The 15910-nt window shown below is 37.7% G+C and overlaps 1 protein-coding gene across 2 annotated transcripts in view; it reads left to right on the top strand.

The window, feature by feature from the left end:
• The window catches only part of ADAM28 (ADAM metallopeptidase domain 28), a 71883-nt gene that overhangs the window by 28793 nt on the left and 27180 nt on the right, over positions 1-15910 (top strand). For both annotated transcript variants that reach the window (XM_046655605.1, XM_046655607.1), the window contains 4 exons: positions 9887-10017; positions 10884-11061; positions 12394-12483; positions 14730-14925. In XM_046655605.1, coding sequence (XP_046511561.1) covers positions 9887-10017; positions 10884-11061; positions 12394-12483; positions 14730-14925 — 595 coding nt within the window. The remainder of the gene's footprint in view (positions 1-9886; positions 10018-10883; positions 11062-12393; positions 12484-14729; positions 14926-15910) is intronic.

The following is a 15910-nucleotide window of genomic DNA, read 5'->3' as shown; positions in this document are numbered from 1 at the left end:
ATATGATTTGCAAAAGTTTTCTCCCAGGTGGGTCGTCTTTTTGTTTTGTTTCCTTTGCCATGCAGAAGTTTTTTAGTCTGATGTAGCCCCATTTGTTTATTTTTTCTTTTGTTTCTCTTGCCTAAGGAGACATGGTATTCAGAAAGATACTCCTAAGAGCCCACTGTCTTTGTTTACTTCTAGGATTTTTATGATTTCAGGTCTTACATTGAACTCTTTAATACGTTTTAATTTTTGTGTATGATCTAAGATAATGGTCTACTTTCATTTTTTTGCACATAGCTGTCCAGTTTTCCCAGCGCTGTTTACTGAAGAGTTTTCCTGTCTCCATTGTATATTCTTGGTTCCTTTGTTGAAAATTAGCTGTCCACAAATGTGTGGGTTTATTTCCTGGATCTCCAATCTGTTCCATTGATCTTTGTGTCTGTTTTTCTGTCAGTACCATGCTGTTTTAATTACAATAGCTTTTGAGTATATTTTGAAATCAGGGAGTGTGATACTTCCAGCTTTGTTCTTTTTTTTCTCAGGATTCCTTTGGTTATTTGGGGTCTTTTGTAGTTCCATACAAATTTTAGGATACTTTGTTTTATTTCTGTGAAAAATGTTGTTGAAATTCTGATTGGAATGGCACTGCATCTGTAGATTGCTTTAAATAATATGGACATTGTAACTATGTTTATTCTTCCAATCCAAGAGCATGAAATATCTTTCCATTTCTTTATATCTTCTTTAATTTCTTTCAAAAAATGTCTTATAATTTGGGGCCAGCCAGGTGGCACAGCAGTTAAGTTCGCACGTTCCACTTTGGCAGCCCAGGGTGCGCCAATTCAGATCCCATGTGTGGACGTAGCACGGCTCATCAAGCTGTGCTGTGGCAGGCGTCCCACATATAAAATAAAGGAAGATGGGCATGGATGTTAGCTCAGGGCTAATCTTCCTCAAAAAGAAAAAGAGAAAAAAATATCTTATAGTTTTCAGGTACAATGTACCTGTACACTGAATTAAATTTATTCCTAGATATTTTATTCTTTTTGTTGCTATTGTAAATGGGATTGCATTCTTGATTTCTCTTTCTGCTTGCTTGCTGTTAGTGTATAGAAAAGCAACTGATTTTTGAATGTTGATGTTGTACCCTACAACTTTTATGCATTCATTAATTATTTCTAATAGTTTTTTGGTGGATTCTTTAGGATTTTCTATATATGGAATTATGTCATCCACAAATAGTGACAGTTTTACTTCTTCCTTTCCAGTTTGGATCCCTTTTATTTCTTTTTCTTACATGATTGCTCTGCTTATGACTTCCAATACTATGTTGAATAAGAGTGGTGAGAGTGGGCATCCTAGTCTTGTTCCCATTCTTAGAGGGATAGCTTGCAATCTTTCACCATTGAGTATGATTTTGGCTGTGGATTTGTCATATATAGCCTTTATTATATATAGGTACTTTTATTCTATATCCGTTTCATTCAGAGTTTTTATCATAAATCAGTGTTGAATCTTGTCAAATGCTTTTTCTGCATCTACTGAGGTGATCCTGTGATTTTTATTCTTCATTTTGTTAATGTAGTGTATCACATTGATGGATTTGCAGATGTTGAATCATCCCTGCATCCCTGGAATAAATCCCACTTGATTGTGATGTATGATCCTTATTGTTGTATTCGATTTGCTAATATTTTCTTGAAGACTTTTGCATCTATATTCACCAGCAATGTAGTAATTTTCCTTCTCTGTGTTGTCCTATTCCAGTTTTGGTATTAGGCTGATGCCGGCCTTGTAAAACAAGCTGGGAAGCATTCTGTCCTCTTCAGCGTTTTGGAAGAGTTTGAGAAGGATAGGTATTAAATACTTGAATATTTGGCAGAACTTACCAGAGAAGCCGTCTGCTCCTGGACTTTTGTTTTTGGGAGTCTTTTTGATTACTGTTCTAATCTTGTTACTTGTGAATGGTCTATTCAGAGTCTCTATTTCTTCTTGATTCAGTTTTGGGAGGTTGTATAATTCTAAGACTTTATTGATTTCTTCTAGGTTATCCAGTTTGTTGGCATATAGCTTTCCATAACATTCTCTTACAATCCTTCATATATCTGTAGTATCTTTTGTAATTTCTCCTCCTTCATTTCTGATTTTATTTGAGCTTTCTTTTTTTTTCTTATTTAGTCTAGCTAAAGATTTGTCAATTTTGTTTACCTTTTCAAAGAACCAGCTCTTAGTTTCATTGATCCTTTCTATTCTCTTTTAATCTCTATTTCATTTATTTCCACTCTCTTTTTTATTATTTCTTTCCTTTTATTGACTTTGGGCTTCACTTGGTCTTCTTTTTCTAGTTCTTTTAGGTATAGTGTTGTATTGTTCATTTTAGATTTTCTTGCTTTCTGAGGTAAGCATGTATTGCTATATACTTTCCTCTTAATACTGCTTTTGCTGCATCCTGTAAGTTTTCATATGTTGTGTTTTCATTTTCATTTGTCTGTAGGTAGTTTTCTATTTCTCCTTAGATTTTTTTCATTCTTCTAATAGTTTTTCAGAAGCATGTTGTTTAGTCTGCACATATTTGTGACTTTTCTAGCTTTCTGCTTGTTGTTTACTTCTAGTTTCATACCATTGTGGACAGAAAATATGCTTCTGAGGATTTCAGTCTTCTTAAATTTATTGAGACTTGTTTTGTTTCCCAGCATATGGTCTGTCTTTGAGAAAGTCCCATGTGCACTTGAAAAGAATCCACATTCCAGTGCTTTTGGGTGGACTGTTCTATATATATCTATTAAATCCATCAGGTCCAGTGTTTTATTTAAGGTCAATGTTTCCTTGTTGACTCTGTCTAAATGATCTATCCACTGATGTTAGTGGAGTAGTAAAGTTCCCTACTGTTATTTTATTTCTGTCAATTTCTCCCTTTAGGTCTATTAGTAGTTGCTTTGGGCTTCTATGTTAGGTGCATATGTGTTATGCATAAGTGTTATGTCTTCTTTGTGGAATGTCCCTTTTATCATTATATAATCTCCATCTTTGTTATCTTTTTTGGTTTGAAGTCCATTTTGTCTAATATAAGTATATCCACACCCACTTTCTTTTGGTTGCAATTTGCTTGGAATATCATCTTCCATCCCTTCAGTCTGAGCCCACATTTGTCTTTAGAGCTGAGATGGGTCTCACGGTGGCTGCATATTGTTGGGTCTTATTTTTTAATCCCTATAGCCACTCTGTGTTTTTTGATTGGTGAACTCATTCCATTTACTTTCAGAGTGATTATTGATATTTGAAAGCTTAATACTTCCATTTTATCTTTTGTTTTCTGGTTGTTCTATGTTTCCATTGTTTCTTTTTCCTAGTATTTCTGTCTGCCATTTCAGTTTGATAGGTTCTGTGATGTTTTTCACAATTTCCTCTTTTTTTATGTTTCACAACTTTGCTCTGAATTTTTACTTTGTGGTTACCACAAGGTTTGTATAAAAGATCTCATGGATGTGATAGTCCTTTTTCTGCTGATAGTTTCTTATCTCCATTAGCCTATGCAAGTTCCATCCTTTTCCTCTTCCCCTTCTCTGTTTTTGTTGTCACAGATTATCCTTTTTTGTATTGTGAGTTTGTTACCAATTTGATGAGTTTATAGTGATTTTTTATGCTTTCTTTCCCTTTAGCCTTTATGTTATAATTAAGCATTTGCTAACCTATTCTGATCTAAAGCTGCAATTTTCTGATTCTGTCTATTTATCACCTTGCTCAAAGCTTTGTAAGCCTGTGCCTTTTTGTTTCAGGTACGAGGGCTCCTTTCAACATTTCTTGTAAGACAGGGCTAGTGATGATGAACTCCTTCAGCTTTTGTTTGTCTGGGAAAGCCTTTATGTCTCCATCATATCTGAAGGATAACTTAACTGGATAGAGTATTCTTGTTTTTGTCTTTCAATACCTTGAATGTATTGTTCTGCTCTCTCTTAGCCTGTAGAGTTTTTGCTGAGAAATCTTCGGACTGTCTCACGGGGTTCCTTTGTAAGTTATTTTCCTCTCTGTGGCTTCCCTTAATATTCTTTCTGTTATTGACTTTTGACAGTTTTAATATAATGCGCCTTGGAGGTGGTCATTTTGCATTGAGACAATTAGGAGTTCTGTTAGCTTCAGGTACTTGTATATCCAGTTCCTTACCCAGGTTTGGGAAGTTCCCAGTTATTATTTCCTTCACAAGCTCTCTGCTCCTTTCTCCCTTCTCTTTTCCTTCTGGGATATCCATTATCCTTAAGTTATTTTTCCTGATTGAGTCAGATATTTCTCATATAATTTATTTATTTTTAAAAAAATCTTAGTTCTCTCTCCTCTTCCACCTGAATCATTTCTAGATTTCTATCTTCAAGCTTGCTAATTCTCTCTTCCATATGGTCTGCTCTATTTCCAATGCTTTCTACTTTATTTTTTTTTGTCTCATTAATTTTGTTCTTCATTTCCAGAATTTCTGTTTGTTTTTTTTTCTTAGAGTTTCAGTCTCTTTGTTGAAGTGCTCCTTTACTCATTAATTTTATTCTTGAGCTCATTGAACTGTCTTTCTGAGTTTTCTTGTAACTCACTGAGTTTCTTCATGAGAGCTTTTTTGAATTCTCTGTTAGATCACAACCTTCTGTGACTTCAAGTTTGGTTTCTGGAGAGCTGTCACTTTTCTTTCTATTCTACCATGTTACCGTAGTTCTTCATGGTGCTTGATCAGTTATTCCTCTGGCAGCACATCTGTGGTAGCAAACACCTTTCTCCCTTGGGTAAGGCTTTCGTTACTTTGATTCTGAGCTATTTCTGGTTGTATTGGACAGCCTGCACTTTCCACCCTTCACTGCTTCTGTCAGAGGTGTCATTAGTGCCCTCCTTGTGCTAGTTGTGCCTCCAAGGTTGCTGGTGCCTTGCTACTTATGATGTCACTGCAGTCTCAGGTGTCACTACCAGGGCCACCAAGCTGTGAGCACTTCTGCTGCTTCCAGGGTTGTCTGGGTCTCATGTTCCCCCACTGGCTTTCCATGGCATCTAGTGATGCTACATTGCTGCTTTTGGGTTATCTGGGGGTGCTAGCAGCACTAATCCTGGGGGCATTAGGTTCATGAGTGTTGTGGCCACTGCTAGGGGCCAGGGGCTTGTATGCAGCCCCCACTGCTGTTAGGACAGATGTCAGGGGTGCCACCACTAGGGACTGGGTCATGGTACTGCTGTGGGTCCTAAAATCTCATGTCCCAAGTGCACTTGCCCCTGCTGGGGGAGGTGTAGGGACTGAGCTGTGAACACCATTGTTGCTCTTGTAGCCTCTGGTCTCCAGCTGCAATGCACTTTTTGAAACTTCAGGTGAGGGCACCACTACCACTGCCAGGGTATCTGCCTTTGGATCACCTCTACTGGAGGAGTGTGAGGGTGCTGCTCCACTGGTTCCACTGCCTCCTGGATGTCCTGTCTGCACATGTTCAGATGTGTAGACGTATGAGTCTCTCAGGTGTTCTGGTGTGCTGCACAGGGAGTCCTTTGTTGGAGGATAACCACCTTTTTTGCCTCACATGGCCTCTCATGACCTTTTTTCTGTGCATACCTATTCCTAGTGACACTTCCTCTTCTCATAAGGACACCAGTCTTATTGGATTAGGGCCTCACTTCTTGAACTCATTTAACCCCAAATACCCCTTTAGAGGCCCTGTCTCCAAATACAGTCACATTGGGGGTTAGGGCTTCAACATATGAAGGGAGGGTGGCACAATTCAGTTCACAACAGTCTGTGAACATACTTTGTAGAATTTTGATATTTTTAATTTCTTTGAGGTTTATTCTTGATCAGTACTCTATTTGAACTTGAAAAGGAATGTCTCCTGCTGTTGTTGAATGGAGTGTTCCGTAATGTCAATTATGTCAAGTTGACTTACAAAGTTGTTCAGTTCTTTTGAATCATTTATGGAGAGAGTTTAAGTATCAAGTGTAATGGCACATTTGTCTTTCTTCTTTCCATTCTATAAGTTTTCGCTTCACATGTTTTGAAACTCCGTTGCTGGGCAAATACACAAATAAAGTTGTTTTGTCTTCTTGGAGAATTGATCCATTTACCATCTCATGTTCCTTTTTCTCCTTGAAATGTTCCTGCTCTGAAGTCTAGTTAGTCTGATATCGATATAGTTACTCCAACATTTTGAGGCTAAAATTTGATTGATGCAACTTTTTCCTTATTTTCATTTCTAGCATATGTATCTCTTTACATTTAAATAAGGTTTCTGGTAGACAGTATGTACTTGAGTTTTACTTTTTATCCAATATGACAGTCTCTGTCTTTTTTTGGTATATTTAAATCATGTGTATGTCATATAATTATTGATATTGTGGGACTAAAATCTACCATCTTGCTGGAATTGTCTATTCCATCTATTTTATTTCTTTCTGCCTTCTTTAGGATTAATTATTTTAAAAAATAATTTCATTTATCTCCATTTTTAGCTTTTTATTGATATCTCTGTTTGTGGGTTTATTTTATTTTTTTGCTGAGGAAGATTAGCCCTTAGCTAAATCTGCCACGAATCTTCTTCTTTCTGTACATGAGTTGCTGCCACAGCATATCCACTGACAGACAAGTGGTATAGGTCTGCACCCAGGAATAGAACTCAGACTGCTGAAGCAGAGCACACCTAAAGATTGTTGCTAATTTTTCTTTAGACAGTCCTCTTTCAGTGCAATATAAATAAGAAAAAATTAGTTTTATGTTTATCTTATCCTTCCCTTTGCTTACTTTTACTGTGTTCCCAACATTCTCCATTTTTTTTCCTATAGATACAAGTTTCTGTTTGGTCTAATATTTTTTTCTTCCAGAGGAATTTTTTTTAACATTTCTTATAATACAGGTCTTCTGTCAATGAAATTCAGGTTTCTTTTTTTCAGAAAATGACTTGGTCTCTCTTTCACTTTTGTATATATTTTCACTGGGTTTATAATTCTGAGTTGACAGTGTGTTTCTTTCAACATTTTTAATAATTTCACTCCATTATCTGCTGGTTTGCCAAGTTCCCTGATGAGAAGTCAGCTGTAAACTTCATCTTTGTTCTTCTGTAATGAGCCTTTTTTTCCTACTTCAAGATTTTCCCTTTGTCTTTAATTTTTCTCGCTTTTATTATAATGGTATAATGATGTGATTTTTTAAGTGAGGGGTAATTTATCCTGCTTAGTGTTCCTTGAGCTTCTTGGGCTTGGACTTGTTATCTCTGATTAATTTTGGAAAATTCTGAGCCACTATTTTTGTTCCTATTTCTTCTATTCCATTCTCTTTCTGGGATTCCAGTTACACATATGTATGACCATTCTATACTGCCCTAAAAACTTGTATGCTCTGTTCTGTTTGTTTGAGCTTTTTTTATTTTTATCTATTTTTCATTTATGTTTCCATTTGGATACTTTCTGTTGAACTATTAAGTCCACTGATTCTTCTCAGACATTCTGGATTTACTGTTAAGCCTGTTGAAGGCATTATTCATCTGTTACTGTCTTTTTCATTTCTAGCATTTCCATTTGATTGTCTATTATGATGTCCAGCTCTCTGCTGAAATTTCCCATCCAGCCTTGCATGCTAGTCATGTTTTCCACTGAAGCTTTTAATGTCTTAATAGTAGTTATTATACATCACCTGTCTGATAATTCTGACATCTGTGTCATATATGAGCCTGATTCTGTTGATTGGCAAGGCATTATTTTCCCTCTCCTTTTGGACGCCTCATTGTTTTTTGAAAGCCAGACATCTTGTGAAAGATAGAAGTCTGAGATAATTTTTTTTTCTTTCCTGGAAATGCTCACTTCTTTCCCTCTACTGGGCCTTTAGTGTGAAGGTTTGAGTCAATCTAGCAGGAGTTTATGGTTGGATTTAGGATATTTTTGTTGTTGCTATGGCTACCCTCAGTACATCACAGGTTTTAAATTTCTCTCCCATTATTTTGTGTTTAGGGTGAAGCTTGGTTTGCCAGAGAGTTCTCAATGTGTGCTCCACACTCATGTTTAGGTCTTTACTGCACCTCACAGAAAGTCTCTTTATACCCTTCTGCTTCTTCCACCAATAGGTTGTTACTTTTTACTGGATTATTGTTAGACTTTTGGGTGGAGGAGAGCATTCTCTTTTGTTCTCATTAAGCCTCAGTCTTAGGCAAGGCCAGTGTCCTTTAGTGTCTGGGGTCCTTCTGGTGATCCTGCTCCACTACCAGATGGTAGAGACCTCTAATGATGTGGCCCAGCATGGGTTCCTGTCCTTCCTGGAGGAGGTCCCTGGAGAAGGGCCTGTGAGTGTGTGCAAAGCACGCTTGTTTCTGAGGTCCTGTGGATTCCAGACTCTTGCACTGACCTATAAGAAGTTAACTGAATTACTCTTCCCCACCTGCAGGATTCCTGGCACCTCCTCCTCCACACTCTGCCATAGGTAAGCCAGTGCTCATGTCCCACCTGGCCTTGGGAGGGCCTGTCTCTTCTGATTTTTCAGGTTCTTTTGATGTCCTGCAACCCCAACTGACTTATGAATTTAAAAAAATTATAATTTTTCAAGTTAAACTGGCTTTTCCTTATTGTTAGTGCAAGAATAATGCTCTTTCCACCTTTCTACATCCTAGGTAAAAGTAGAATGATTTATATAATACATTTATATCTGATGTGTCTTATGAGTCTGGGTTTGTGATAAGTTTCATGGGATGAACAAAAGAAGTAAAATGTATATTTTCTACCTTGAAAGAACTTACCATAAAATTGGAAGAACAACTTGCTTACTTAAAGCAATACTTAATATTAATAGCTAATAATATAAGAAAATCATAGTTAAAATATAAAAGAAGAGCGAATGGAGGTCATTCCAGGGGAAAAAAACATTTAAGTTAGGAAAATAGTTATTTAAAGGAAGATACCCTAAATTTGAAGGAATCTCAGATAAGGCAATCTGGAAAATCTCTATTTAAACACATTTCCATTTTTCTGAAATTTTTTAGTTTGTTTTTGTCCTCGTTTGAAGAACTCCATCTTACTAGGTAGCAAGATTTATGAGGTTCATCTTAAAAGGATGAAACAATATCATGAATGGTAGGTACTGACTTCCCATCTTACACAGGTGTTTCTTGTTTGCCAGTCTTACACTATTCCTTATGGAACTCTTTATTTGGTTCTTTGAAATGAAGTGGATAAGGGAATCTAGCATCTGTGGATGGGTGTTATCGGCAGATTTCTGTTTCCCCAGTGGGAAATTACAACCAACACATATTCTCTTACATTGTTTCATTGCTCCTGGGACACTCGGAGCCCCCAGTCCAGCACCTCTAGTCAGAAACAGTCTGCTAATGAAGTTGGCTGCTGGCTGGACCTCATGCAAGGGGGCAAGTCTAGAATTGACCAATGTTTAGTCTTAGCAGTAATGGAATTGAAAAAGATACCAATGGTACTAAAGTTCTAGGTTAATAAGCACTTTAGATCTCTATTAGGTAAACACATCAAAGACCTCCAATTAAATTAGAAGGCATTGAAAAGCAAGCCATGGGGGAGGGAGGTAAATCAGTTTAAAAAAAATCTGATTCCTTATCATTGTTGAAGAAAGTTTGCCATTATCTCTAATGACAATAAACCACAAAAATTTTCCTCATTATAGGGATCCATTCACAATAACAAAGAGCAGGCAATATGCCCTGTGATGGTCATTCAATACCAAAAGGGGTGTGTATGTGTGTGTGAGAGAGAGAGAGAGAGAGACAAGACAGACAGACAGAGAAAGGCAGGGGAGAGGAAGGGGGAAAGGGTAGGATAAGAAGGCTGAAACTAAAATCAGTCTCTACTCCACTTGACTGAAGTAAAAATATTTAATTACACCCTGAGTGATAATTCAGTTTGCAAATCAGAGGCTCTGTTTCCCTATTCTCATCCTTAGGACCACAGTAACAACGTGCTTAGAGTTGCAGGCACAATGGCACATGAAATGGGCCATAACCTTGGAATGTTCCATGACTCCTACGTTTGCAAGTGCCCTTCTACAGTATGTGTGATGGACAAAGCACTAAGGTGAGGCTTCCTGAGAAGATGCTATTTATCCCTGTTTTTGGTTCACTCTGGGGTGTGCTACTCTACTTTATATCATTTTGTACTTATCTTTTCTACACAAGGCCTGGTTTCAGAAAATCATTAGCATTTATCAAATTTTCAATGAATTCAGATTGGCTCGTGGTAGGGAAAAAGTTCTAGGAGAAAAATCTAATTAAAGAAGAAAGTTCTCACAGAAGCATGAAGAGAGAGTCTGTGAAAAGAGATTATACATTCCCGCCTTGCCTTAGGCAAAATTGCCAGGGAATTTTATCTTTAAAAACTCCACAATCCTTTTTATAGATTCATTTCCTCTTTTCTATTTCTCTCTCCCAGCTCACTCAAGCTGGGGTTAGTCTCCCATGCCCTTCCACAAATAGCATATGGCTGCGCGCCAGTCACATATCTTACGTCACCTCTCCCTGGTATTACTGCAGTTTTAAACCTCATCGTTGTTTGTAGAATTAAGAAATTCTGTCAATAGGAATTCCTCTGCAGGAAAATTAATTCTTAGGCGTATGAATAAATATGATTTTATTGCCTTTAGGACATTACAATCAAAATGACCTAAGGCTGACAAAGATGATCTGGATAAATCAGGAACATTCTGTTTCATTAACAGCAGCCTGCACACTTCACTTTGAGATGCGACTGTATTTGCACGTTAAGCTGGAGGTGTTTGTGTCCGCTCACACAGGCTGATCCAAGCACACACTCGAGCTCAGAATTCAGCAGTTGCTCAGTGGAGTGGATTTGATCCTTGGGCTCAGGGTTTGGGTGTGTGCCTGATATCGCCCCTACGTGCTCAGCGTAACTGTGTTCCATTTTCTTTTTTCTTATCTTTCCAGTTTCCACATACCGACAGACTTTAGTTCCTGCAGCCGTGTCAGCTACGACAAGTTCTTCCAAGATAAATTATCCAAGTGCCTCTTTAACACTCCATTGCCCACAGATATCATATCCAGCCCGATCTGTGGGAACCAGTTGGTGGAGACGGGAGAGGACTGTGACTGTGGGAGCCCCGAGGTACTACATGTCCTTTCTAAAATGACCTAGTCTGTTTTTCAATTGCTAAGAAGATAAACCATTAAACTACACAGTGCGCTTTACTATAAAATTGCATGTTTGTTGTAACTTTGTATATGTTCATTTGTAGAGATTTGTCAGGCCAGCCTTTCTAACAACAAACACTACATTTTTTAACAGACGAGCCTGATTTCCTTCTTGGGGTTGCTTCCTCACTCCCTGTTTGTTGAGTGCCATTCACCAGCTTGGGCTTTCTTTCCTCATCTTTTCTTTCTGGCAGAAATACTTCAGGTTTCTTATGTGCCTATGACATTAAGCAGTCACTCAGGCACAGCGCTGTGATAGTGCTCAGGGCATAAGTAGCTTGCCCAAGGTCACCACGCTGATATGGAGGAGCCAAGCTGCGGGTTCAGTTGTGTTTGTTTCAGGGATCCCAGACCCATCCTGCACCATCTTTGCGACTCAGGAGTCGTTACTATCGGAAGTGTCTGCCCTGATCCCACCGGTTCACAGGGCAGCCAGGATTCTGAGTGAGACCTTTGCCTCCCTCCTAGTAACACTAAATATAAGTATTACCTCAAGCTCTCAGAGGGTCAGCTTTTCAGTAACTTCAAAATAGGATTATGAAGTTATTCATTCCCTGAGAAAGAGTAATCTTTCCCAAATGATGTTTATACTTGAGATAAGGGCAAGAGTTTTAACCATAAAAAGTTGTAACTTCAAATATATCATTCCTTTAGGAATCTAGCCAGCTGAGGGGGAAGCTTCTGAGGGAGGGAACTGTCCACGGCCTGGGCCAGTGGCTGATTTCTCAGAAAGAAGGCGGAGAGAACAAGACAAAGTGTACTGCTTTACACGGAGCTGAATTAAATGTCAAAATTAGATAAATTATTATATTTTGAGATTTTCATTACATGTTCTAGAGATTAAAATTATTGCTGAATGGGTTCAAACCTGATGAGTTGAAGTAATTACATTCTTTAACTATTTAGATGAATTTTATTTCTTTAAAAAACTATTCTTTTGCTTTTTTTCTCTTCTATTTTTACCAAAAAGAGATAATTCTCCTTATTGCTATACGTGACTGGGGAAATTAGAAAAGATATTTAAATTAAAAAAAATGTAAGTAGAATTCAGATAACCAGTAAACCACCAGGTGCTCCAAAATCTTCATTTTTCTGGTGTTACGCTTTGTTATCATTTATTTTTTTGAAAGTTACTTTCAGACTGTACCAAAGCACAGTCTATGTGATGAATGAATTGTATTACGAATTGTGCTGAAATAGGATCAAAAGTCATCCAACCTCTGCGTTTGTTTGTGCTGTTTCTTAGGAATGTGCCAACATTTGCTGCGATGCTAAAACGTGTAAAATCAAAGCAAGTTCTCAATGTGCATTAGGCGAATGCTGTGAAAAATGTCAGGTGAGATTGTTATTTTGTTCTATATTAATAATTATGATTACTCTTTATTTTTTCTATGTTAAAATATCAGGGATTACGTTAAATGAAATAAGCAAAGTAATATTTTTCTGTCTATGAAATAATGTTACCTACCATTTAGGAAGGCCTCTTTACAAACATGGGTTATTTGATCCTCCAACAACCCTAAGAAGTAGATATTACTATCTCATTTTGCTTTTGAGGGAGCTCAGAAGAGACAATGTGCAAAATAACAGAGCCGCTGTAGGCAAACTGCAGACACGCCAGGCTCCAGAGCCGGTGCTGGTTGCTTCTGTCTGCTGCTGCTTCAGATGCCACACGGCGTTCTTGGACCAAATCTCATAGCTGTTTGCATACTTCTTTAACCATGGGTTTGGTGGAAAAGCTTTTATTTTAAATAACGTGAGGGCTTCCCTATCATCAACCTTTGAAGTCACTTAGGGTGAAATTCTTAGAAAAAAGACATAAAATGAGACTGCCGTGTCATTTCCTCTGTAGGGCTCTTTTGCGTTCCCCTTCAAGTTAGAATTCAGCATTTTACATTCTCTTGTTGCATAGAGTTCTACATTGTGATTGTTTATTTTTGTGTCTGTCTCCTTAGATTGACATCTAAGGGCAGGGCACTGATTCATCCTCACCTAGCACAGAATGTCCTACATTTTAAATAGTCAATAACCATTTGTAGAATGAACTTGTGGATTATTTACCAGGTTAAAGGTAGTGTTTGGAATAGATTTTTTTTCTTAATGTCACAGGGAGAATAAAGAAATAAAGGAGGCCAAAAGGAAGAAAATTTGAGAACTTAGGTAGTATTCAATAAGTGTTGCAAGTGCTATTTGCTAGAGATTATGGGAGATAAAAAGAAAGGAGACTTGACATCAAAGAACTTTCGATTTCCTTAGGGCAGTGATATGCACACCTGAAACAGATGCAAATATAATGCATAATTAAAAGCCCAGGTAGATATTATAATGATATATGCCCTTTGTGCAATACTTTCCACATATATTTTTACTTAATTTTCATAATGACCTTGTAAAGTAGATATTACATGGATAAATGGATTTTCAGAGAGATTAAATCTATTTTCTATGCTTACACATCCAGCCACAGGTAGAGCCAAGATGCAGACCCATATCTTCCAAATGTGAATTCGGAGATCTTTCCCCACCACAGGTGGAAAACAGGATCAGCGACTTGCACTGAAGAAGCCAGAGGAGGCTTTGCGGAAGTTGAGGCTCTCCCAGTCTAGAGAGTAATGTGTGGATTTTAGATAAGCAGACAGAAAGAGAAAGCTTTTCCCAATGAGGAGGCTGACAGAAAGAACAGACAGAACAGAAGGTATAATAAGCATGTTTCGTGTGACAGCTGGAAAGAAAGCTAGTCTGGCTGGAGCAGTAGGGGTTGAATTTGGAGGGTCTCATATGCCCCAATTAAAATTAGGACTGTATTCTGTTGCCAGCATTAAGATAGTGAAAGTTTTTTGATGATATGAGAGCATACTTGCTCACTTCAACTAGGAAAATATATGCTTCCAGTGTCCACACAGGCCTCTTTAGATTCACGTGAATGGCAGAATTCGTTTTAGTAAGGTTTCTCTGAGGTAGTAAGAGCAAGATTTACAGTAAAAGATTGCAATGGAATTAATGCATCTAGTAAATATTTTGCTATTTCTCCCTCATAGATAGATCAATCCATAACAAGAAGTGAGTTGAAAAGAAATATCTGAAAGTACACTAAAAGGAATTAAGGATTAGGAAATGTGATGCCTGGGAAAGCCTCAGAGCATGCTGCTTTTGTGCTTGTGCACTTCTTCTTTATACACAAGACTCACTTCACCAGCAAATCTCCGAAGTAGAAGATTTAAATCTCCTTGAAAATCTTGACAAAGAAGCATTCAACAAAGGGCGAAATAACTTCCTTCTTTGCATTCTAAGACGTTGCTTGTTTTCTTCTGTAGTCTTCTTTTTGATATTTCTACAATGTTTGCACTACAAATTCAGAAATATTATTTACTTAAAGACTTAGGGCATTGGTCAAACTCAATAGCAGTAATATAATAGGAGATGGCTTTAGCTTATAAAATGCAAACGTAGACTAGAATAGAATGATGCCTGTAACTACCGTGCCAGAAGAAAGCCAAAGGAAAAATGAATTTTGCATTAATTTGAGATATTAGGATAAGTCAGGTGGAAAAAAGCCTTCTCTCCATTTTTATTTTCCTACAGTTTAAAAAGGCTGGCGTAGTGTGCAGACCAGCAAAAGATGAGTGTGACCTGCCGGAAATGTGTGACGGCAAATCTGGTACTTGCCCTGATGATAGATTCCGAGTCAATGGCTTCCCTTGTCAAAATGGGAAGGGCTACTGCTTGATGGGCATGTGCCCCACACTGCAGGAGCAGTGCACCGATCTGTGGGGACCAGGTAGGAGACACACCCCAGTGTTGCTTGCCTTCCTGCCTCTCTATGCACTTGCACAGAAGAATCATATTATTCCATGTGACAGTTTAATAATGACCAAAGTAGCACTCTGTCCTATTCCTTTTTCTTAGAAACTGTGCTGCTGCTCAAAATCCTGGATAAGTACATTTTAGGACTTAAAATCAATTTGGTGGCTGCTAGATACAGCCAATAAAAATGAGGATGGCCTAGTTAAATTTTAATTTCAGATTGATAGCTTTTTTTAGTATCAGTATGTGTCATGCAATATTTGAGGTAGACTTGTACTAAACAACTTTTTGTTTATCTGAAATTCAAATGTGACTGGGTGTCCTGTACCTTATCTGGCAACTAACCAAGATCCTATTCAGATAAGTAAACCCTTGGAAGTCTGTGTGTGTGTGTGTGTGTGTGTGTGTGTGTGTAGGGGTGGCAGGGGTGGCAGGGGTGACAGGGATGCTGGGAGTTAGGCAGAGAGCAAGGTACACCATAAAAAAAGAAATTAAAAATGAAATCATAACTTAAAAATCTCCAAAAACTTTAAGCCAAAATCTAAATTGTGCTAAATAGCTTAATCAGAAAGGTGATTTTAAAAATATCAAGTCTTTGCCTTCCTGGATATAATGTTTATTGTGTACATGTGATTAATTTTCATATTCTTTTCTGCCGCACTTCCAGATTCCCACTTAAAAGGCTGAAGGAATATTTTTTTTCAATAGGGAAAATACATATTCCTAGGAGTAGTTGAAGAGGGTTATCACATGCCAGAAACTTTTCATTATTCCTGAAAATACGCATAAAACAAGATTAGAGAAAGCCCCCAAAATCACTGATTCACAACACAGCCAGAGAAAAGAAACCTAGCAAACAAATGGACAAGAACCCAGAAAGATTCCTGAATAAAACCATTTGTGTCATCCAAGGGTGGACCGAGACACAGTGTGAGGAGCTAGCTTGACACATCAGAGCG

The sequence above is a fragment of the Equus quagga genome, chromosome 3 (assembly GCF_021613505.1).
Source record: "Equus quagga isolate Etosha38 chromosome 3, UCLA_HA_Equagga_1.0, whole genome shotgun sequence".
NCBI classification, from domain to species: Eukaryota; Metazoa; Chordata; class Mammalia; order Perissodactyla; family Equidae; genus Equus; species Equus quagga.
The sequence above is the reverse complement of the archived record's forward strand: the minus strand, read 5'-3'. Positions and strand labels throughout refer to the sequence as shown.